Here is a 23,109-nt window from a genome sequence, read left to right on the forward strand (position 1 = left end):
CAATTTTCATCTTACTTGTTTCTTATATGGTCCTGATAAAAGGAAGGGTTCTGGCAGAATTTTTGTTTCTTGAGATTCCTGACCCTTGGGTACAGCATCATGTCATGGTGTTTAATAGTGTTTTAATAATGGTTTTGAGTATTACTATTGATGGAACTATCTACTCCACCAAAACAGAATATGTGTAAGCCCTTGGCACATTGCCAATAACATCCCAAACATAAATGAAATTCTATTGCACACTCCCATTCTGTTTGCATCTTAATAAGAGTGATGGTCATTTTGTTTTTCAGGAGATCCATACGTTGTTAGTGTTTATTGCTCATATATCATCTCATAGCCAATATACAATTAAGTTACTCATACCTCCTGTGCAACCATCAAAACAGTTATATTTGATGCACCTTCACTTATTAAGAGAAACTCAGTGGTCCTAGGCCTGGCCAATTTAACTTTCAAGTGAAGCAGCTGTTGGTGTTTGTATGTGCAAATCATTTCCACAGATTTAGTATATGACTTCTGTGCTATTTATTGATTTTATCAAATATTCTTTCTCATTTATTTTTAGGGCTATCATCGACCCAATCATTATATTGCTACCCAAGGTAAGTTTATTTCAGCTTGACATCTTTCTTTGGTTGCTCATTTACCATTCTCTAACATTGTATACCTACTCTACCCTCCCTCAAGGAGATATGGCACATGCAATTTATTAAACAGTTCTAGTCATCGAAACGTACAGTCTTATTTTCTCATCAGAAGTTCTGGCAATGTAACCATTTAGTTATAACTTCATGTTGAGATCATTAAAAGAAATGTGTTCATCAATTCATTATTGAATTCAATCTGTCTACCTTAGGAATTAGTGTGACATTTACAAAAATAGATTTATAGATATCCATTTAACAAATATGTACTGACTGCTCTCTGTGCAAAGAAAAATACTTGTTGCTGCTGGAGAGCCAAGCTCAATCTTCCTAGCATCCGCTTCTCCAAATGTTTGTGTTTATGAGGGAAGATGTGGGTGCCCTGTGTATACTGGGGTATGTGCAATTCCATCTTATCTGTAAAAGGCACAGATAAGATGCAGGGAAGTTTGGAGCAGAAAGAATTGCTTTCAGGAGAGATGATCCAATAGCAGCAGAAGTGCAGTTTGGAGAGGGAAGAATTGCAAATGAGGAGATATCACACACAAAGATCTGGAAGCAGCAAATTCATATTCCCAGGTGAAAAGCAATTGATGAGTCCCTTTGGCTAAAGGAAACCAAAATAAAATTAGAGGAAAGGTCAAAGAAGCTCATGGCAACAGTATCTTCTCTACTAGGTCAGATCATATTGAAGAGTGAGGGTCCCAAGAGTGTTGAGGTTTTAGAGAAGAAGGCATCATATTGGATGAGTTACTAAGTTGATATAAGATAAACTAAAGAATTGCTGAGGAGCAGAGAAGACCTAGTTAAGGTTGACTAGCATTATTATAATTTCTGCATCCTTCCCAGTAATAGAATCCAGAATCTGGAGCAGGGAGAGCAAAAGGATGTTGCCTGCCAAAGAGTAGAAATTAGCAGGAGTTGGTACACAACAGAAAGACAGGAGGAAAGGAATCAAGGATATGAAGAAAATCCTGGTGGGAAAGTGGAGGTTTGGAGGCAGGGAGATCAGAAGGATCTAGTGGACCCTAAAGAGAGGGAATAGTTAATGGATCGAGGCCAATTTTGGTAGATGAGTCACAGAGTAAGAGAAGAACCAGAGAGCAGAATTTCAAGCATTAGGGCAGCAGTAGAGCTTATTAGAATTTTCTGCTGTGGTGGGATTGTTTTATAGCTACACTGTCCAGTATGATAACTGTTAGTCACATGTGGCTACCAAGTACAGTTGTCCCTCTGTACCTGTGGGTTCTGTGTGCACAGATCCAACCAAAGTGGATCAGAAATATTCAGGAAAAAATGTTGTCTGTACCGTACATAATTTTTTTTCTTTTCATTGTTCCCTAAACCACATGGTATCACAACTATTCACATAGCATTTATATTGTGTTAGGAACTATAAGTAATCTAGAGGTTATTGAAAGTATACAGGCAGATGTATGTAGGTTATATGAAAATACTACATCATTTTATATAAAATACATGAGTTTTCTGAGACTTTGGCTTCCACAGAGGGTCCCCAGCACCAATTCCCTAGGAATAATGAGGAAATGACTGTTCTAAAAGTAGCTACTGTGAATGAGGAACTGAATTTTAAATGTTTTTACCCATATGAATAGCTGTATTTTTCTGTTTCCCTGTAGTGTTGGCCAGCAAACCTTAGCATGGAAAAACTGGGTAGCACCAGAAGGTCCTCTGCTTAGTCTCCAAGTGTCTTTCTTCCTTTGTGCCATGAAGTCAGTAATGGCTCCTGCCAAAGGGGCTTTGCTGACCAAGTGCAAGCTGTCCTGTAGGCTGCCCAGTGTGTCCTGGCACATGGCAGACCCACATAAGGAGTTGCCAGAATCTTAGAAAGTGCACACCTGGCTCAGGCTCAAGTGCTTGAATCTGGGATTAAACAAGGACCTCTGAGTTCAGTCCTAGATGCTTTCTGGACCTGAACTAAATTAATGAGTGCCTTTAGAGGAACCCATTGTTAGTTCTTTGAAATTCATTCTCATGGCTTTCAGAGTGTTCTAAGGTAGGCATCATAACATTTGATGTAATAAATTTGATGAAAATTTTGAATTAGTGTTTTTATAAATACATATGAAAATTCAATTGTAAAGTACACAAAAAGCTCCTGAGCTACTTATCTTGGTTAGAAATTCATGTCTTTATAAGTAGTATGAAAATAAAAGTTAAACCTCATTTGAATTTTCAAAACCAAGGACTTGTAGATTAATGTGACTCAGCAGTCACCTAGAGATTGAAACCCCCAAATCTATGTATGGCCCCTCACTTGGCTTCCCTTAGTTGATTCTCTCCCTAAGGGAGATTATTCTTTGAATAAAAGTACCATTAGAGAAGTCACTTTCTGCAGAATTAATTTGAATGATACTTAATGGTCAGTGGCCCTCTTCAGTGGTATCAACCTGTCAGGTGTTAATGAGCAAACACATTTTAGGCAACTATGGAACAGCAAATGCAATCCATTTGCAGGGCTACTTATCTGCCCTTAATGGAGAAGGTCATGCCTAATGCCCTGTTTACCAGACCATGGTGGCCTCCCTTTAGTGCAGACTGGGCTACAGATCAGAATTCTCAAACATCATTCTTATTGGTTCATGGAGAAGTAAAAAATGAATATTTTTATTCTAACATTCATTCAAGGCTATATGCTGCAAATATTCAGACCACCATGCTCAGATTAGAAAGCTAGATTCTCTTTTCTAACATATGCCACAAGCATAATACATTTAATGGCCTCAGATGGCCAGTCAAAACGATAGCCAATAACCTACAGTGATCGGTGTGGAGAGGTAAAATTTGTTCATGGATCACCTTCATTTAAAAAAAAAAACACAATCATCTCATTCTAAGAAGTCAACTAAATAGATGATAAGGATTAATAGGAAATGCCATTTTTATTTTATGTGTTCTTTTTAGTTATACATGATAATAGAGTATATTTTGACATATATACATGGAGTACGTCTGATTCCAATTAGGATCGCAACCTTGTGGTTGTACATGATGTTGAGATCACTGTGGTGTATTCATATATGTACATAGGAAAGTTATGGTAGAATCATCCCACTGTCATTCCTGTCCCCTTCCCTTCCCTCCATTTCCCTTTGTCTAATCCACTGAACTTCTATTCTCCCTGCCTCTTGAGTGTTAGCATCCACATAAGGAAGATGACATTTTAAACACTGTCCTCGCTCTTTTATCCCTCTGTTTTGTTCTGAGATAATTCTTTAAAATCTATTCAAGCCAGAACCTGTGAAACTACATGAATGGTCCAATTTGCTCACAACCAGTTTTATTCCCAAGAGATAATAATACACAGATTTCCCTTTCATACAGAGGCCACATTATAAATTTATGTATTGAGTCTCTTCTGCCCAGCTCCCTCAAATTCATTGACTTTTCTACCAGTACCTGATTTGGACCTTTGATGATAAAGGTAATGTTCCTGCAAATTAAAGGGATCGTATTCAAGCCAGATATGTTACTTTTTTCAGTATTTTCTTCCTATCTCTCTTCTGTTTAATTATTTTCATGTGGCAGCTAATATATTGATGGCCTAATATGAACTTCATCATGTATGATTGACTGGACATTAATGCCATTGTAACATTCAAGATTTAGGATTAGCAAAACAAGTTATCAAAGGAGAAGAAGTGGTGTCTATTGCCATATGCTTAGAACCAGGACAGAGCTAGAATTTCAAAACCAGGGCTCACAGTGAGGGCCAGAAGAGTATGCAGGTGGGTATTCTAGCCCAGAACTGATCATAGTTCACAATCAAAATACAACCCACAGAGACAGTGTGGGATGCAAGCTGGATGAAGAACATTAAGAAGCACTTCTCCACACTGATTGCAGAGAGCACCTGCTGGCCTCGTGGTGGGCAGCCAAGTGGGCCTGGAGAAGTGTTCATTTTAGTGTCTTATTTCATTTATTAAACTAACTTCAATAGAGTTTTGCTTTAGATAACTCAGAAAAGGCAGTTGTGAAAGAAGATGTTGCAGGTCTCTGGCACATGTGACTGTGTGGGTTACACATGTGGAGTCCTTCTTCACTTCTACTTACATGTTTTCCTTGGCATCAGTATTTTTTATTTATTTTACTTTTTAATTTTTTAAATGTTATCATTTTTAGTTTACACAGAATAATTGTAAACATTTGTGGGAGGTACAGTATGACCCTTTAATACATGCAAACAGTGTGTAATGATCAGTTCAGGGTAAAATGGCACATGTGTCGCCTCAGACATGCATCATTTCTTTATGTTGGGAACATTTAAAATCCTTCCACTAGCTATTTTGAAATACTCAATTGTTGTCAACCATAGTTATCCTACTGTGATATGGGACATTAAAAGTTATTCCTCTGGGCTGGGGTCACAGGTCAGTATTAGAGTGCTTTTTGCATGAGACCCTGGGTTCCACCCCAGCAGCAACACCACACATACACAAAAAAATGTTATTCTTCTAATTCAACCACACCCATCAGCAAGGCTTTTCCAGAATCATGTATGCACTAAAAATCCCCTTAAAAAGAGTATCATGCCTAACACTCCCAGTCCTGTCTACTACAAGCTGACCCCTCAAAATCACATGCTGAGTTTCTAATAAAATGGATCTAGGATCATCCCCTTCCAAGTTATAAAAACTTCCACTACAACATTAAAATAGAAAATTTTCTTTCATATAGCCCTATCATAAAATGTGTTTTAGCCACTAAGCCACTTCCCTGCAGTGTACCCCCTTTTATTAGAGCTTTATGGTTATACATAGTAATTATATTCATCCCAACAAACACATACAGGCATAGAAATCAATATCAGTTCATGATCCCTCCTATTTCCCATCTCCCCCCTTCCCCTTCTTCTTTACACTACTAGATTTCCTTTCACTGGTCTATTAATTTTATTTGATTGGACCCTTATGTAATCTTATCCTCCACTCTACCTTTCCTTTATTTTACTCTAGCTTCTGCCTATGAGAAAAAAAAAATTCAACCTTTGTGTTTCTGAGTTTGACTAGTTTCACTTAGCTGGATATTCTCTGTTTCCATCTATTTACTGGCAAATGCCATAATTTCATTCTTTTAATGGCTGAGTAGAATTCCATTGTGTGTATGTATACACATAATGTGTGTGTGTGTGTGTGTGTGTGTGTGCATGTATACACACATATACTACAATTTCTTAACCCATTCATCTATTGACAAGCATCTGGGTTGATTCCATAATATAGCTAATGAAATGTATTGCTATATATTGATATGGCCATGTCACTGTAGTATGCCAATTTTAGGTCTTTTAGAAAAATACCCAGGAGTGGATAGCTGGGTCATGTGGTGGTTCCATCCTTGTTTTTTGAGAAATCTCCAAACTGCTTTCCAGAGGGTTGTACTAGTCTCTCATCCCACCAACAATGTATAAGTGTTCCTTTCTCCCCACAATCTCGCCAGCATTTATTGTTGTTTGTATTCTTGATCATTGCCATTCTGACTGGAGTGAGATGAAATCTTAGTGTAGTTTTAATTTACATGTCTCTGATTGCTAGAGTTGTTGAACATTTTCTTCTTATATATATTGGCCTTTTGTGTTTCTTCTATTGAGAAGTTTCTCTTTAGTTCTTTTGCTCAATTATTGATTGGTTTATTTGGATTTTTGGTGTTAAGTTTTTGAGATCTTTGTACATTATGGATATTAATCCCTTACTGGATGAATTGCTGCCCAAGATTTTCTCCCATTCTATAGGCTTTCTCTTTGCTCTCTTAATCATTTCCTTAGCTCTGAAGATGCTTTTTAGTTTGACAGCATCCCACTTATTGATTGTTGGTTTTATTTCTTGTGCTTGGGGTCTTATTAAAGAAATCTGTGCCAGCACCTATATGATAGAGTACTGACCCTATGTTTTTTTCTACTAGTTATGAGATTTCTGATCTAATACCTAAGTTTTTGATCCATTTTGATTTGAGTTTTGTTCAGGGTGAAAGATAGGGTTCCAGTTTCACTTTTCTACAAGTAGCTCTCCACTTTTCCCAGCACCATTGTTTCAAAGGTTGTCTTTTCTCCAAGATATAACTTTGGCACCCTTGTCCAACATCAGACAGTTTTAGGTTTGTCGGCCTGACACTTTTAAACTATTTTTATATTAAGGCTGAATCTTGCTAAGCTGCTTAGGGCCTCACTAAGTTACTGAGGCTGGCTTTGAACTTGTGATCCTCTTGCCTCAGCCTTTCCAGCTGCTGGGATTACAAGTGTGCACCACCACACCCAGTGTAAAATGCCTCTTTTAATTAAAATAATTTTAGAAGTCCTAACGGAAACTACAGACTGTTAATATCCCTACCTTTGACTCTTCCTGAGTACAGGTATGATACCCACTTCATCATTTCTTTTTTTTTTTTCTAAATTGTGCTAATTTGACAGGATTAGTCAGTCAGTTGGGATTCCGATCTTAACCTGGCTCTTGATATGTGAAGTCTCTTGTCTCCTTCAGGAGTTTGCTCTGTGCAGGACCCTTGGGCAACCCTGGAAACAGGTGTGAGAACAGGGAGATCCCTATACCTAATGCTTTCTATAAGACTGCCTCATGCTTTCTATAGGACTGCCCAGCCTTGAGTGCTCTCATGGTTCCTCACCTTAGGAGACCCAGAACTTCTTTGAGTAGCTGGTGTGATGTAAGATTTTCTCCTCACAAAGAAAATTTCACATATACACTTATTCACAGCATTTTAATTTGAGATGATTCATGGACATCACCCCCATAACCTATTCATGAATTATCTCCATGAAATTCAGTTTACAAACTTCACTTAAATCAAAAACTTAAAGCCATTTTGGAGTAGGACAGGAAACCCAAACTTAATTAACTTAAAAAAAAAAAGATACTTCTCAGGTGCTAAAAAAAAAAAGTCATAGATTTCTTACAACTGTATAGCTCTTCTTAGAAATACATTTCTGAGAGCTTCAAATTTTTATTAAATTTAAAAAGTTGTAACTAAAATGTTTAATAACCTGATTCCTTATTGAAAGACCATGGAAGAGAGTTGTTTGTAATCTTCAGTATTTTGAACCACTGTCTGTAAAGGTCTGTGTGTACATTGTGTACATATTTGTCTCAGGATTTTTTTTGGGGGGCATATATGTTATTCTTTTACATTTGTTCCCCAAAAGTTTAGCATTTATATTAAAAATGCAATTTTAGCATTTAGAAATTATTCCCTTTTGGTGACAGAAAACAGAACCCATGGCCTACTTTTATTTCTTAAAAGCAAAATGTTCTAGAAGTACCACAGTCAGAAGGCCTGGGCCCAGATTTTTTTGCTGCCTCAGAGAAGTTACTAAACTTCTTAAATTTATTTAATATAGAGTCCTAGAATCAGTTTTGCCCATGATTCTACTTTGTCCATAACAATGACCAGGATAGTGCTTCCTGTGTGCCAGACAACGCTCTACACATTTATTTATAAAGTAACTCATTTCATCTTCACCCTGAATATTGAGGATAGGAAATATTGTTGTCCCCAACTTATAGATGAGTAAACTAAAGCAGAGAGATTTGAATTTGCTTAGTCACAGACATAGGAAGTAGAAGACCCATGTTCATATGCAGACTATTGAACGCTAGCATCAACATTAATATTTACCTCACTGTACTGCCTCCTAGAGGCCACTGTGGAGATTAAATGTATTCACATATATAAATACATAGAGGTACCTGATGCAGAATAAATGCCATGAAGATGTAAGCTCTTGTTAATGAGAGACAGTATAACTTCATGATTAGGAACAAGGCTTCTGAAGCTATGGTGCCAAGATTCAGACCCTGACTCCTCCTTTATAACCTGTATGACATTGACAATTACTTAATATCACGATGCTCATCATAAATGAAGATGATAATAGTTGATCTTGCAGAGTTGTCATAGAGATGAAGTGAATTAATATTTCTAAAGCACTTAGAGAAGTGTCAAATACCTAGTAGTTGCTACACAAATTTTGATAAAATAACATTCTCCTTCACTTACCTTAAAAATGCACTAAAAACAAAGAATAGGCTTATTAATTAGGTATGTTCACATTTCCAAGTGTAGTAGTCTTGTGTAAAATTCCTAACTAGCTAGTGACATGGTATTGATTTCTCCCGAGTGAATAACCCTGGGCTGAACATTTTTAGAAGACTTAGAACAGTTTCTAGATATTGTGGCCTGTGGAGAATTGACCATCCATACAGGTCCTGTGTCATGTGCCATTGGCCTTCTCACCACCTGTCTTTTATGCTCAGAGACTCTGATGCTCAGTGTCATATTTCAGGATGCTAAGTCAGATGGCAGACACCACAGGAATGGAGATAGAAAACCTGATACCAGGTCATCGTTTACAGAGAGAAATGTAACTATCCATCAGACAGAACTGTTCACAACCTGGTGGGGCCATTCTGTGTCTGCAGCTAAAGAGGAAGATGCCACGGGTGCTTCAGGACCAGGACATCAGAAAAGGGGTTTCATTCATTCATTCATTGGGTGGTAACAACCACCTGGAAGATAGCCAGCTTGACACAGATACTCAGTAAGACTATGAGAATGGGTGCATGAGTGCATAAAGGAGTTAGCATACACCAATCAGATGATGGAATATTTCAGCCAGGCAGGAAGGATGTCTCATGTTGGTCTGACCAAGCATATGCTTCCAGGAAATACCTTGATGTCATTATCTCTGACATCTCTGGCTATTTGTTTCTTCAGTTAAGAGCTGATCACCTTCTATTTTTAGAAATACTTTCTCTTCACATGTGTGAGTAACTCCAGGCACTTTCTTTGGATATAGTCCATCTTGTGAGACTAACTTTGCTTATCTTTGCACTAATCTTATTTGTACACCCCAACAAACACCTTATAGAGTCAGTTTTGCCCATGATTCTACTTTGTCCATAATTTGAAAAAGATAAACCAAAAAAAAGGTTCCTCTAAACATTTACAGAGAGAATCAAGCTTTACTATGAAAATAATAAAAAGGCAGAGTAAAGGTTTATGTAGACATATTTACAGATCCTCAACCCCTGCACAACAGTGGAAGTTGCTCTAGTGCTTTCTTTCTGTTTGCTTTTTATCTGTCTCTCATGCATTTCTTCCATGGGGTGTAATTTTAATAAAGATTTTCAAAAACACAAATATGGTTCATATTTTCCCAACTCAAAATCCCCCTCCAGGTTTTTGGAGCAGTTCATACTGGTTCACTTTGCTTTCCTGGGCAAGTCATTCTTGAAACAGAATATTCTCAGGACTTCCATGAAAGTCTATGGCTCTGTAAATAAGATTTTGTAATGTGACATTCTGTCTTCCAAATGGAGATGAACACTTGAAATTATTTCTAAGTACAATCAAAAGAACTTTATTTTTTAAATCAAGAGCTTAGCCTTTAGTAAACAACTTTTGTTTTTATTCTTTCAAACATCATGGAGGTTTGTACTTGAAGCACAAATTCTATAAGAGCTGACATTGGCTAAGGTGTTCCTACATTGTCAGTGGGTTATTGATTATGTTTTGGGTTCATTTGTTATATCCTTTTGGAGATTGATTTAAAAGTAGTAGTACATAGTGAAATGTAGTATTGTCTAGTTTCCAATATTAAGTAGGGAAGTTTTGAAAGAGTGTAATTTATACACAAGCAAAAGTGACCCTCTCCCAATGAGGCTAAGGATTCCAGCCACTCAGATGCACAATGTGTGGACTCCGCATGCATCTTATACCTATCTGTGGTTTTCCCAGAGAGATGAACAATTGCAATCAACAGCTTATCTAGAAACTTCCTTACATTTATCTTCTTCAGATTAATTTCCAAAGATACTGGCTAATTAACCAAATGACCCGTTTCATAGATGTCTGAGCCTGTGCTCTTAATAAACTTGCTCTTTGGCAGTGAGAACATTTAAAGATAGGTTGTAAATGAAAAGATGAAGGTAAAAGTCAATCTTGTTAAATCACTAGCTTGTTATGGATGTCATGAACAGAAATGGATCCTTTGAAAAATAAAACCTAAATTGAAGAAGAGTAATTTGAAGACAAATGATGCCCTATTGTTAAGAAGGTGCCCAGTTCTAGGTTGTCTCAACAAATGCTTTTTAAAAACACTTTTATTTTATTAAATTTTATTTTATTTTGATGTTTATGGGCTACAGAGTATTTCAATGTATGTACTCATTATGAAAAGATTACATCAAATGCTTATCTGTCACCTCAAATGCTTATCAAACCTTTGTGGTGAGAACATTTAAAATCCTATCTTTTTGTTATTTTGAAAATAGCCAAGCGTTCATTAATGCATGAAAGGGTTTTTTAAATGTGCTATATGTACCCAATGGATACTATTCAGCCTTAAAAAAAAATTAACAGGAAATCTTGTCATTTGCAACAACATGGGTGAACTTAGAGGATGTTATGTGCTTAGAGGATGTTATGTTAAGTGAAGTAAACCAGACACAGACAAATACCATATGCTTTTACTTATATGTATTTTATAAAAAAACTGGAACAAATGCTTTTTAAATCTTTAAGATAATTTTAGGTGTATGCCTCATTTAAAGTAGAAAATTGTAGATTCTTTTAGAGCTGGTAGAAACTTTAAAAGTCTCACAGTACAGCTTCCTTGTTTGGTAGTTGAAATAGTTGGAATTGAAAGCAGAAATTGATTTAAGTGTTCTTTATTTTTATAAGTGGAAATGAGTCCTGTATGCAAAAGTATATATATTCATGGTCACAATTGGATCTTTGAATTTTGGCCCTAAAATTCCTTCTATCTATAAACATGTTCTCTCTCTATATATATATATAGATGATATAGATATAGATATAGATATAGATAGATATATAGATATATAGATATAGATATAGATATAGATATATAGAGAGAATGCATATATACTTGTGTGTATGTGTGTGTGTAAATATATATATATATATATATATATATAGTGTATGTACGTGTGTGTATTACTAAGTTCAGCCCTTTAGCCCTTCAAATTATGGAGTTTTCACAGTGCTGGCATCACCTTGCCATCAGTGCCTTGACCCTTACAAAGTAAGGGTTCCATTCCTTTACAGACTGTTTCATCAAAAACTGAACAACCATTTCTGTGCTCCTACCACATTCAGGCTCAGCACAAGGTCAGGTATGTACCAGGGCCTTAGAATTATACAGTGCATTATAAAATGTCAGCACATTATCACTAGTTTGTGATTTTGTTGTAACAGCAGATTCAGGGACTTCTTTAGACTGTTTTCTTCCCCATTTGGCAAATAAAAAAGTGAGATGCAATGCAGACCTTGAGCCACTTTTTCTGACTCTATTCCCTTTTCACCATGGACATAGTTTTGGAAAGCTTGTCAAGGCAGGAAACAGTTTAGGAAGTTTCTGTCCCTTGCAGGTTACTTCTGTTTTTTTTTCTTCTCACTCAGAAGTTTGCTGTTGGAAGTTTCCTGATCCTCTGCCCTGCACTGCCATTGAACATTTGAGATCGCTTGCACTGAGCTATGTCTAGGGAGCCAATTTATTTCTATTTTATTCATTTATTAGATTTATTCTTTCTTTTCTTAAATAAAAGAGTATCCCACTTGTATAATGAAAAAAAATGCTTAATTAAAGAAGATAGAGACAAAAGAAAGCCTTTATTTCTCTGGCAGTAGCCAGAGAATATGTGAATATAGGTTTTTCCCCTCCATTTTACTTCTTTTTGACAGAAGGCAGCCAGGTCCTTTGGGTCACCAAACCCCTCCATTCTGAAAACTGCCATTCCTCTTTATTTTTTCTCCTTGATTGCCTTCTCTGTATTCCCCTCTTTACACCATGCACAAGTACCCAGGCTCAGCTTCTGAGAGTTCTCTTTGGAGACCAACACTGATGAATGCTCTGTGCCTCAGCCAAAAGGAGGCTCTTGTACTATGGACATCTGTCACATTCCTGTCTTCCTAGTGTCTGTGCCCACTTCCAGCTCCCCCTGCACATTGCCATACAGCCTGTCTCAGGGATCAGGGACCAAAGGTCCCTGCAGAAGTAGTGAGTCTCTATTGTAAAAACAATTGTCAACATGTACTACCCCCACCTCTTTTATTCTTTCCTGTGTGCATGTTTATCACTGGAGGCCTAATCTTTACCCCCATTATTCAAATCTGATTTTTGTACCTTCACAACCTGCTTTCTATGTCAAGAATAATAGAAGCCTTTGCATTCCCAGTCACAGTGGTCCCAATGCACGCAAAAATATTTCTATAACTGCTGGGGGTAGGGGTTCTAGAATAGGACTAAGTATAATCCAAAAAGAACAAAATACACATAGTAACTCATCTAGGTAGATGCAGCTTCCAGAAATGCTTTAGAATATTTCAATTCCAAATGCGACTCATATTAGGAGTTAACCCCATTATTGTTTTTACTCACAAGCATTCTCTGCTTATGAAAGTAGCATGGTCACAACTGGATCTTTGAATTTTGGCCCTAAAATTCCTTCTATCTATAAACATGTTCTATATCAGTAACTGGAATGATACGACCCCAAAAGATAATAGAGAAGAATGGTTATTTAAGGCATCAACTCTATAGTTGGGTTGCCCGGACTCAGATACCTATTCTGCAAGCAGCTCATCAATCAGTATTACCTACATTCTTATTGTTCACTGAATCCTAAAGATTCCAAAATACACAGCTTGATAGCAGAGAGAGTGTTCAGACTATAGCCCAAGTGTATACTCATATGATTTCATAAAAGTCAATACATTATGCCTGCTAACATATCAAAGGGAAAACTTAGGTTTTTACCAGCATCCTGTGTTCCCCTCCAAACTACAGATTACATCATTGTAAACTTCTAAACAAAAGGTACATATGGGTTGGAAAGACAATAAACTCTATCATAAGTTGGGAGAAGCACATTTTCCTGTAGTTTTTGATGACTAGAAGAAATTTACCAGTTCTAATAGCAGCAAAGGACATTGCTTCATGCTTGGGTATCCTAAACGATAGGTGGACTACATGTAAGGGAAGAGAGCATAGTTTCAGACACCAGCACAGTTTATTCTGGTTTTATCTAGCTTTATTAAAAGCAATTTCTTGGATAGGAATTACACAGGAATATTTTAGAGAGGAGTCTGAGAGAGCACTGGAGGACACCATAAGGCTGAGATGTGTTTTTTGGGGGGAAAGAGAATAAAACAATGGAAGATGAACAGATGGAGAAATTAAAGTGAAGCAGAAGGAAACGTGTGTCCCCTGGGCCTGCTCCTGCAGCCTGTGTGTGTTGAGTGGGTGAATAACCAGGCTCTGTCTTCTGCTTGGCTAGAGGTTTACCAGATGTCTGGAAGTAGCCAGTCTTGATTTATGTCAAGAGGCAGGAAATGGATGTAGTGCTGAGCTGCAGGTGTTCCTCCAAGCCACTTCTAAGGTCCACTTCACATGGGAGATGTATCTGCAGTTTATAGAAGGGCCATAGAGTCTGTAGTAATTGGTATTTGATGATTTCTAAGGAATTACTATTCCTTTCCTAAAGTGATACAGTGGTATCATATAATTGTGTTCTTAAAAACATACACTGATTTGATTGATTGATTGACTCCTGCAAGAGTGAAATGTAGATATACCCTAGTGAGTAATTATGCCCATGGCTTCAAGTACTTGCACCCTGACCCAAAATCAGCATCTTGCTACTTACACAGAAAAAAGCAAAATGGACATTTAAACTTTTCAGTAATCATTTATTAATGTTTCCAAAACAAGTGTCCTAGTGACAAAATCAGACCATTCATATTCTACTTCTATTTTACGAACAGAAAATGTTTTTTCTAAGTTTCCTTGATATTTGTATCACTTTAAAGGACTCTTAGGAGTTTGCTCTCTATCATTTTTATTGATAATATTTTTTTAATAAGACCATGATTGTGGTTTAAATCATCATGTGTCATGTGTGGCATGAGAGCAATCAAAGTTATTTTTCAAATTACTTTTATTTTTAAAAAAATCTTCATCTGAGATTTTATTAACACATATATCTGTCTAAATTATTAGAAGTATTTTTGTGTATGTATCAGAGACCTTTTTTTTCAGGCTTTAAAGATGACCTTGTAAATTTTTATTTTAATTTATTTTCTTTTTTAAAGATCTTGGAGTTCTTTGTAGAGGAAAGTAAGAAAGAATTCATAATGCTTGAGTCATTTTGTTTTCAGTTTACTTAAAAAGTTCTTCTTTATCTGTTTTTGCTGCAACTTGAGACATAGTTAATGATAATGTGGAACTGCATGAACTTTATTCTAGTAAATACAGTTCAGTAAAACCAAAATAAAAATCTTCAAAGGTTTGTTTTTAAAAGTATAAAGAAAAAAGAAATTAAAATAATGATAAATCCAGGTGGAATAAGCCTGTATTAAAATTAAGATACTAGATAATAATAATTTGAAGAATAGAAAGTTAAATATTTGAATTAAAATGAAGGCTATTGATTAAATTTTTCCTTAAGAAAAAATAATATACACCATGTAATTGCATATCCTTTTTATCTTTCAACATAATTATTCTTAGTTGAATAAGTGAATAAGCGAAAGTCAGATTATTAACTAAAAAAGAGAATGATTGAAGGATTCTAAATGAAATTACAGACAGGGAATCCCAGGCTAGTTTAGTGTTTATGTGCAGCCTGTCCGCTAATGTTTGGATTATACCAATTTTCTCCTAATTAAATTTGACATAACCTTTTGGTGTCCAAAAGGGTTTCATTGTTTTAGTAATACACCTAGAAACAAACAACCTACAAAACTAATTATGTAGAAAAAGCCAAGAACATTTGCACAGTAAATGTTGACATCCCCTTTATTTCAGTCTAAAAGGAGGATTTTGTGGGAGAGTGTAGATGAAATGTGAACATCACCATGTGGTCTAGAGGAAAAGCGGCTCCTGGGGACAGCAGGAAGGCTATGCCTAATTTTAGTATAAAATGAGGAATAAAAACTATGAAGGAGTGAAGTCAATCTAGAAGAAACACAGCAAACAGCAAGTACCTGCCAATCAGAGTGAGGTAAAGGACACTAATTTGTATAGCAGGAAAACTTATTCCAGCCTAAAAAGGGATTTGTCATCCTATAGGAGTCCCTGAAATTTATTAACAGAAAACACTACTTAATGTCATCATTTAGGGCATCACTTTTGACACTCCTTCTAAAAAGGTGTCTTTTATTGTAGCTGCAGTGCCAATTTTCTCTTCTTTTACTGTCACCAATTAAAATTCCAGCGGACTGGGGAACTTTCCTAACCCTGTAATTCTGCCATAGTGCTTCGCCTGAGAGCTATCCTTAGAAAATGCTGTTTTAACAGGCTGCCAGTTCTATTTTTGAATTTAGGCTAAATAAAATATTCCCAAGTTTTCACCATTACAGAACAATTCTTAGTGTGTTTACTTGTCATTCATTAGTTGATTCTGATTGTTCTTTTAAATGGTAATTTTCTTGAAATATTCTTACCAGTTGAGAAAAATGAACAGATCACATCCCATGTACCTGGCCATCTCAATTGCATTTTTCTTTCTCTGCAGCTGAAACCAAAAATTATTCATAAAAATTCTACAATTCTAACATAAGTAGCCTCAGGGGAGAGCAAATGCATCTATCAAATAAGTGATGTTAAGGATTATTAATGCAGAAGCCAACTGTTTTCAGTGTCACCATTAGAGCTTCAGTCTGTAAAACGCAGTGGCAGATCTTACCTTTTACATTTCACTTCTGCAAAAATGAAAAGATACTAAATGTGAAATTATGGACATAAGTGTTATGGCAGTATCATATTGAAAAATCACATGAAGTTTTGTAATAAAAACTTACTCAGTAACCACTGAAGGGATGTCCAATTCTCTGACTGTTGAATAACTGACTTTATAATGCTTATTATAGATTATCACCAGCAACAACAGTAGTAATAATGGATCAAAAATTTAGGGCCGCTTTTATAGATGTAGCAAGAGCTTTCAAATTAATGCATAAATCTGAGGCTTCTCTTTTTCCACATTCACGTTGCACCTCCAGTGTCTCCAGTTCTGATGGAGTGAACTGGAGAAGGAAGAAACATGATAGTGAAGCCCAGTATCTGGCTTTTCTACAGCTGGGCCATCCTGGGGCCACTCCTCTTCCCTCTGTCCTTCTGCCACTGACTGTGAGCCTGCCACTCCCTCTGCTCCCAGCTTCCCTGTAGTCCTATCAGAGCATTTCAGGACTGACATGCACAGAGGGCACCCCTGATCTAGAGCTGTTCAGCTGCTTCACCATCTGGTCCTCATTCTGTCCTAAGACCCTTGGCTTACTTATTTGCATAAAGCACTAGGGACAATAGGTGTCCTCCTGGATTTCAGAACTGTCCTGCAAGAGCAGCTCTGGTCTTCCCTATTCATATTCAGATGGAAGCCTTGCTAGTTTCCAGGCCAGGATGGCCTTGGCCTCAATGGGCATTGGGACTCTGTCTCTGCTGTAAGGAGCTGTAGATCCCACCATGCCAACTGAGCAAGGGCAGCTTGGGGCCTCCCTGGACCCCAGGACTATTCCTTCCTGTCTTATGCTGACCTTCCTGTCCCTAAGCTTATGTGCTGTTCATCTGGAAACACCACCTTGAGCCACACTGCTGCTGTCTTTGAAGACAAACTTAGTCCTTCCTGGACTTCTGGTCTCCTCACATCAGCCATTTCATGTCTGGACAGTCATCCTTGGTTTAATATGTCTTTCAATGTTTTTAAAGGTTCTCTCTCTTTTATCAATATGACACACAATCTTTTTGTTTACTGTTCTTTACTTTTCGAATTCATTATTCATGAATCCCAGTGTGATCCCAAATACCTGCTAGGTACCATGGCACACATCTATAATCCCAGCAGCTTGGGAGGCTGAGCAGGAGGACCACAAGTTAAAAGCCAGCCTCAGCAACTCATCAAGGCACTAAGCAACTCAGTGAAGAAATAAGTAATGCAGCGAGACCCTGTCTCTAAATAAAATAGAAAAAAGGGCTGGGGATGTGACTCAGTGATTAAGCAGCCCTGGGTTCAATCCTTGGTACCAAAAAAAAAAATATATATATACACACACACACACACACACACACACACACACACACACACACATACACACACACATACACACACATATATACACAAACACACCATATATATATATATATATATATATATATATATATATATATATATATATATATATTCTAGCCTTCCCCCTTGTCTTATAACATATAGGTTTTTATACCTGAGCAGTGCCCCAGTCACATTTGAAATAAACAAAGATTTTATCAAATGCAAGAGAGAATTGTGCAAGGAGGTTCCCATTTGGGAAGAAGAGTTTTAGCAGAATCCACATAGAAGTTAAGCACTGGGGAATTAGTACTTTGAAACTAGTTATATCCCCTTTGGAAAATCTTCACATTGTTCAGGGCTATGCATATCTAAATTGGTAGTTTCAGTGTCTTAGGACAGTAGCCTTACTATTCTTTTTTTTTAAGGTTTTTTTTTTAATTACTTTTTTCACTTGTTTATTTATTTGTTTTTTTATGTGGTGCTAAGGATCGAACCCAGGGTCTCCCACATGCTAGGCGAGTGCTCTACTGCTGAGCCACAACCCCAGCCCCCTAGCCTTACTATTCTTGATATGAAAAGGTAACCTTAGCTATAGCTTAGAAAATGACAAGCTTAGGTGGGCACAGTGGCACACACCTATGATCCCAATAACTTGGAGGCTGAAGCAGGAGGATCACAACTTCAAGACCAGCCTCAGTAACTTAGCATGACACTAAGGAACTTAATAAGACCCTCCCTGAAAATAAAATAAAAATTTAAAAGGGGGCTGGGGATGTGGCTCAAGCGGTAGTGTGCTTGCCTAGCATGCGTGCGGCGTGGGTTCGATCCTCAGCACCACATACAAACAAAGATGTTGTGTCTGCCGATAACTAAAAAATAAATATTAAAAAAATTCTCTCTCTCTCTCTCTCTCTCTCTCTCTCTCTCTCTCTCTCTCTCTCTCTCTCAAAAAAAATTAAAAAGGGCTGGATATGTGGGTCAATGGTTAAGTACCCTAGGTTCAATCACTGGTACCAGAAAAACAGAAAATGACAAGCTTCTGGAAAGTGGGAAATGTATTTATCCTATTCACCTTTGTCTCCCTTACATATCACTCTGTATTCCTGGCACAGGATGCTTAGCATCTAATGACAAACTGAGTGTGAGCTGGTGAATGTAGAGATTACAATTCACTCCACTTGAGGTCATGAAGGCAGAATGAATGAGGGAAGCAAAGGGTGCCAGGTTCCAAGAACCAGGAAGAAACATGCAGTAAAAACCAATAACTCTACAAGTGATACTAAATGTCATGAAAACAGAGGGTCTTAACTCAGGCCTTAGAATAGTGGCCCCACTCAAAAATCTCAATCAAAAAAAATCAGGTTGTATGCTGTCCTTCTTGGAATATATTAAGCAGGAAAAATGCCATGTCATCGTTGCATTTTTCAGACATGAGCTCTGACTGAGGGGTAGGGAATGGATGGGAGGGAAGTGTGGATTCCAGGAGTGTGTAGCTACTTTTGGCATTTCAGGTGGGCTGTGAAGCCACTGGAGCTAGAGTGGGAACAGGATTGGAGGGGAGAAAGGCCAGAAGGGCCATGTTCTGGAAATACTTTCCCTACCTCAGCAGAGAGGTTGGGGTAGGTGGAGAGGCTTGGGAGCTGGCTGTGCTCATGAAGTTGGATTTTATTCTGTAGCAGCAGGAGGCCATTGGGGATGTTAAAGGAGGGAAGTGACCTGATGTAAAACCACTTTTAAAGAGGTTGTTTCTGTGTGGTTGACATGGTTTATCTTCTGGCTTACTCTTGTGGGGATTGTGGTGACTGCAGGGTACGCTCCTGTCTTGTTGAGCCCTTCTAAATTGTTTTTGACATTCAGAAGAAGGCCCTGGTATAAAATGGAGGCAAACCACTGGATTTAAAACAGCCTCACAGCTCACTAGCTGTGTGACCTTGGGCAACTTACTTGACTTTTCTATGTCTTAGCCTCTTTTCATAAAATAGAGACAATTGGACACAGGATGGTGATTTTTAAGGCTAATGATATAATATAAAGTACTTCAAACAGTACCTGGGAAGTAAAACTTAACTCAAAAGATGTTAGATTTTATTGTGTTTATGATGGAAAAGCAATTGGTATTTGTGCTTTGCTTTAAAAATTTTTTTTTAATATGCCACTGTGAGCTTTTAAAGAACCTTGACTTCTCAGCAGCTTTTGTTAACAACAACAACAAAAAAATACTGTATAGAAATTCGAATGTGAAAAGAAGGGGTACAAGTCATCTATCAAGGTTTGAAATTCTAATTTTTAATCTCTTTCTCTCCCCATGAACTAGAGAACTCCTCTTGTACAATAGAACCCATCCTTGAATGTCTTTTACTTCTGCTTTTATTGTGTTTCAACCTTGTTCTTGTATTCTGATTCTTTCTGCCCTTTTCTTTTGTTCTTCTGGTGCTTGGTGGAGGTGAATGTCCCCTATACACATTTCCTCCTCAGCAGAGGACTGCCTGTGCCAACTACTATGGAGGAGATGGAATGTATTATTGTCCTCATAATATTGAAATTTCTAGACTTGATCTTTCAAATTCTTGAGTCCCTTGGGTAGACAACTGCCAAGAATAACCTTGCTAATTGTGGAAACCTCTGTAAATGTACCTCCACAGCAATTAGAATGGTTCCCACCCAGCTGCAAACCATGGAAATTACATGCAAGGCTATCAATTGCACTTTTTCATACCTTGGGAGAGAAAGTTTTTCAGAGTCCTTGACCTACTATTTTGGATTCCTTGTTTTAGGAATTTCGTTGGTTGTTTACTCTAGGAGCAATCCCCAGGTAACCTTGAGAGAAGAAAGTCATGGGCAGATGAATGCTGACTTCCCATGGCGTTCCTCCCTGCATTTTAGTCCATGATGGCCGGGCACCTGGGTACATACCTGCAGACCCAGAATGTTGGCGCAGGATGCTTGCCACCCCTCAGACCCCACTAGGAACTGTTAAAGTCACATGGAATAGCTCTGGAGGTATTCAGTTAAGCCTCTTCCTAGCCTCCAGTACACTTTTTGATTTTGTCAAGAGACAAGTCTGTGAGTAATAATTTATTCAGATCTCAGGAAATCATTTTACATATGTTAAAAAGAAAAATGAGATTGGTGAGTTTTGTATCATAAACCTTAAACTTGGATGCCTTCATTCCTCCATTCCCTCCCCCCAAAAAATTAAATTTCAAAACAAACAAGATTTGAATGAAGATTCAAGAAACTGTCTTGAATCATCAGCCAAGAATCTCTAATGCCCACCTCTGAGGAATTTTATTGTTGAACTGCCATGTGACAAGAGAGAAGGTCACACATCAAATGCTGATGGATTTGGTGTCACAGAAATAAAGGAGGGCAGAGACAAGGAAGAGGAGGCAGAACTGAACCACAAGGAGAGGTGGTACCCTCTACTTGTATTTTTTTTTTTCCCTTTCAGGGATCAACTAAGAATAGTCTTTGTGTTCAGTTTTGTTTTTAAATTTCACACCAAATTCTTTTATTTCTTCTGGACCCCTAAACCTAAAGTTAGCCTTGGAAAAAAACCTAACCTAATTCATTTTTCTATCCTCATTTTCTTTTCTGGTCCAGGTCAATGGGTAAGAAAATCATAAAGACTAAAGTACATGTTATCAGCCATCTGAGCACTAATGCTTATAAGTACCCTTTATTTCAAACATAATGCAAAGTTACTCACATAAACCCCAAGCAGCCTTAACTGATCCTCAGCCCAGTGGTGAGGTGGCCTGGCCATGTTCCAGATGACATTTAACAGTGTATTTCCTTCTCAATCAGAGAGAAATGGGATTCGTTTTGATTCACAAAATAGGTAGACAGGTTTGGACTAGTCAATAGATTCAAAACAAACAAATCCTTTGTGTTTCCCAATGACAACTCCATAGCACACCAGGTGACACTGTAGTTAGAAGGCAGAGCAGATGCCCTTGATGCTGTAGAGCAGGAGAGATTTGAAAACATACCCAGAACAATTAAATCAGAACAGCAGCATCTTTTTAAAGCTTCACTAATTTACTTCTGTGGTCACAGGTAAGAACCAGTGCTTCCAATATAGAACAGTGACTGGGCAGGTAGGATTGAACTCTGGCTACCCAAGCAATCAATTGAGCTAAGTTTCCAAGCAAAGCCTTGGGCAGGGAGACTTAGAAGAGAGATCTGCTTAGTGATTGCCTGCAGTTGTTCAATGTCATTGCGCCCCGACAATGCTCTGAGGAGAGAGTGATAGTCACATTCATTCTGAAGAAACCATTGCAAAAGATGCCCTCCTTTCCATGAACTGAAAGGGAATAAAAGGGCTGCATTTTTCAAGCATCTGCAGATAATCTTAATGTTATTCAATACTTAGCATATGATGAATATAACATTTAAATAAAGACGATTTGTACACATGCATACAGACTCATTCATTCATTCATCTATTTGTGGAGCTTCTTTGTGTCAGGTGTTCCAGAAGGATACCAAGGGAGTAGAAGAAGCCAAGGGTGCCCTATTTCCCTCCAGGGGGAACTTGAACTCAGTAATCACAGGGTGTTGCTTAAAAAGAAAGGATAAGCAAAGCAGCACTTTGGAATCACAGAACAGGGCCCCTAGCATAGAATGTCTTTGGTACAAAACGATGTCTCCTGTTGGAAAAAGAGAAGAAAGGTGGCTTCTTTTTCCTGCAGGTACATACTCCAGGATAAAAGACCATCTGACTCATCCACTACAGCCACTGCCATCAGAGCTGTTTCTGATAAAGGTGGCACAGGCCTGTGTACCTAATGAAGGCCACCCCCTTGCTTCAGGGGTCACATTGGGAAGATTGTTTATGTCTGCACAAAGATGGACTCAATGCCTTTTTATCCTCGTGAATAAGTAACAACCTATTAAGTATACAGTGAACGTAGCTCTGTGCAAGCTAAAACTGTGGTGATTGATGGAATCCGATGTTTACTTGTCCCCTCTGTAACCTTAGATTAAAGTCACTAAAATCTTCAGCCTAGACTTCAGGAGAATGGCACGCACATACCAAGGGAATGGGCTGAGATGGATGATGTGGCTTCACAGGAGGTGGCGTGCATGGTCCCTTCCCCAAAGGGATTAGATACAGAGACATCAGGAAACTCAGCAAGCCATTGAGGGAGGATAGGAGTGTACTCAGAAGCAGCAGAAAGGAATACTCAGAGTGCATGTTCTGGAGGAGGCCTGGGCAGCGGGGAGAGGGAAGAAGAATTGAACAAGAACAAATTGGTGATTATTCCAAAGAATGCAAGGGTGATTGAAAGGACTTTGGGGTGTGCCATTATTGCTCAGTGTTCAGACCTCAGCACAGGAATGATCATTAATAAATA

At 37.8% G+C, this 23,109-nt stretch overlaps 1 protein-coding gene across 9 annotated transcripts in view; it reads left to right on the forward strand.

Moving 5' to 3' along the window:
- Positions 1-23,109, forward strand: part of Ptprm (protein tyrosine phosphatase receptor type M) — an 807,906-nt gene that overhangs the window by 720,632 nt on the left and 64,165 nt on the right. For all 9 annotated transcript variants that reach the window (XM_021734384.2, XM_078030368.1, XM_078030369.1 and 6 more), the window contains one exon: positions 569-605. In XM_021734384.2, the coding sequence (XP_021590059.1) occupies positions 569-605 (37 nt within the window). The remainder of the gene's footprint in view (positions 1-568; positions 606-23,109) is intronic.

The sequence above is a fragment of the Ictidomys tridecemlineatus genome, chromosome 13 (assembly GCF_052094955.1).
Source record: "Ictidomys tridecemlineatus isolate mIctTri1 chromosome 13, mIctTri1.hap1, whole genome shotgun sequence".
NCBI classification, from domain to species: Eukaryota; Metazoa; Chordata; class Mammalia; order Rodentia; family Sciuridae; genus Ictidomys; species Ictidomys tridecemlineatus.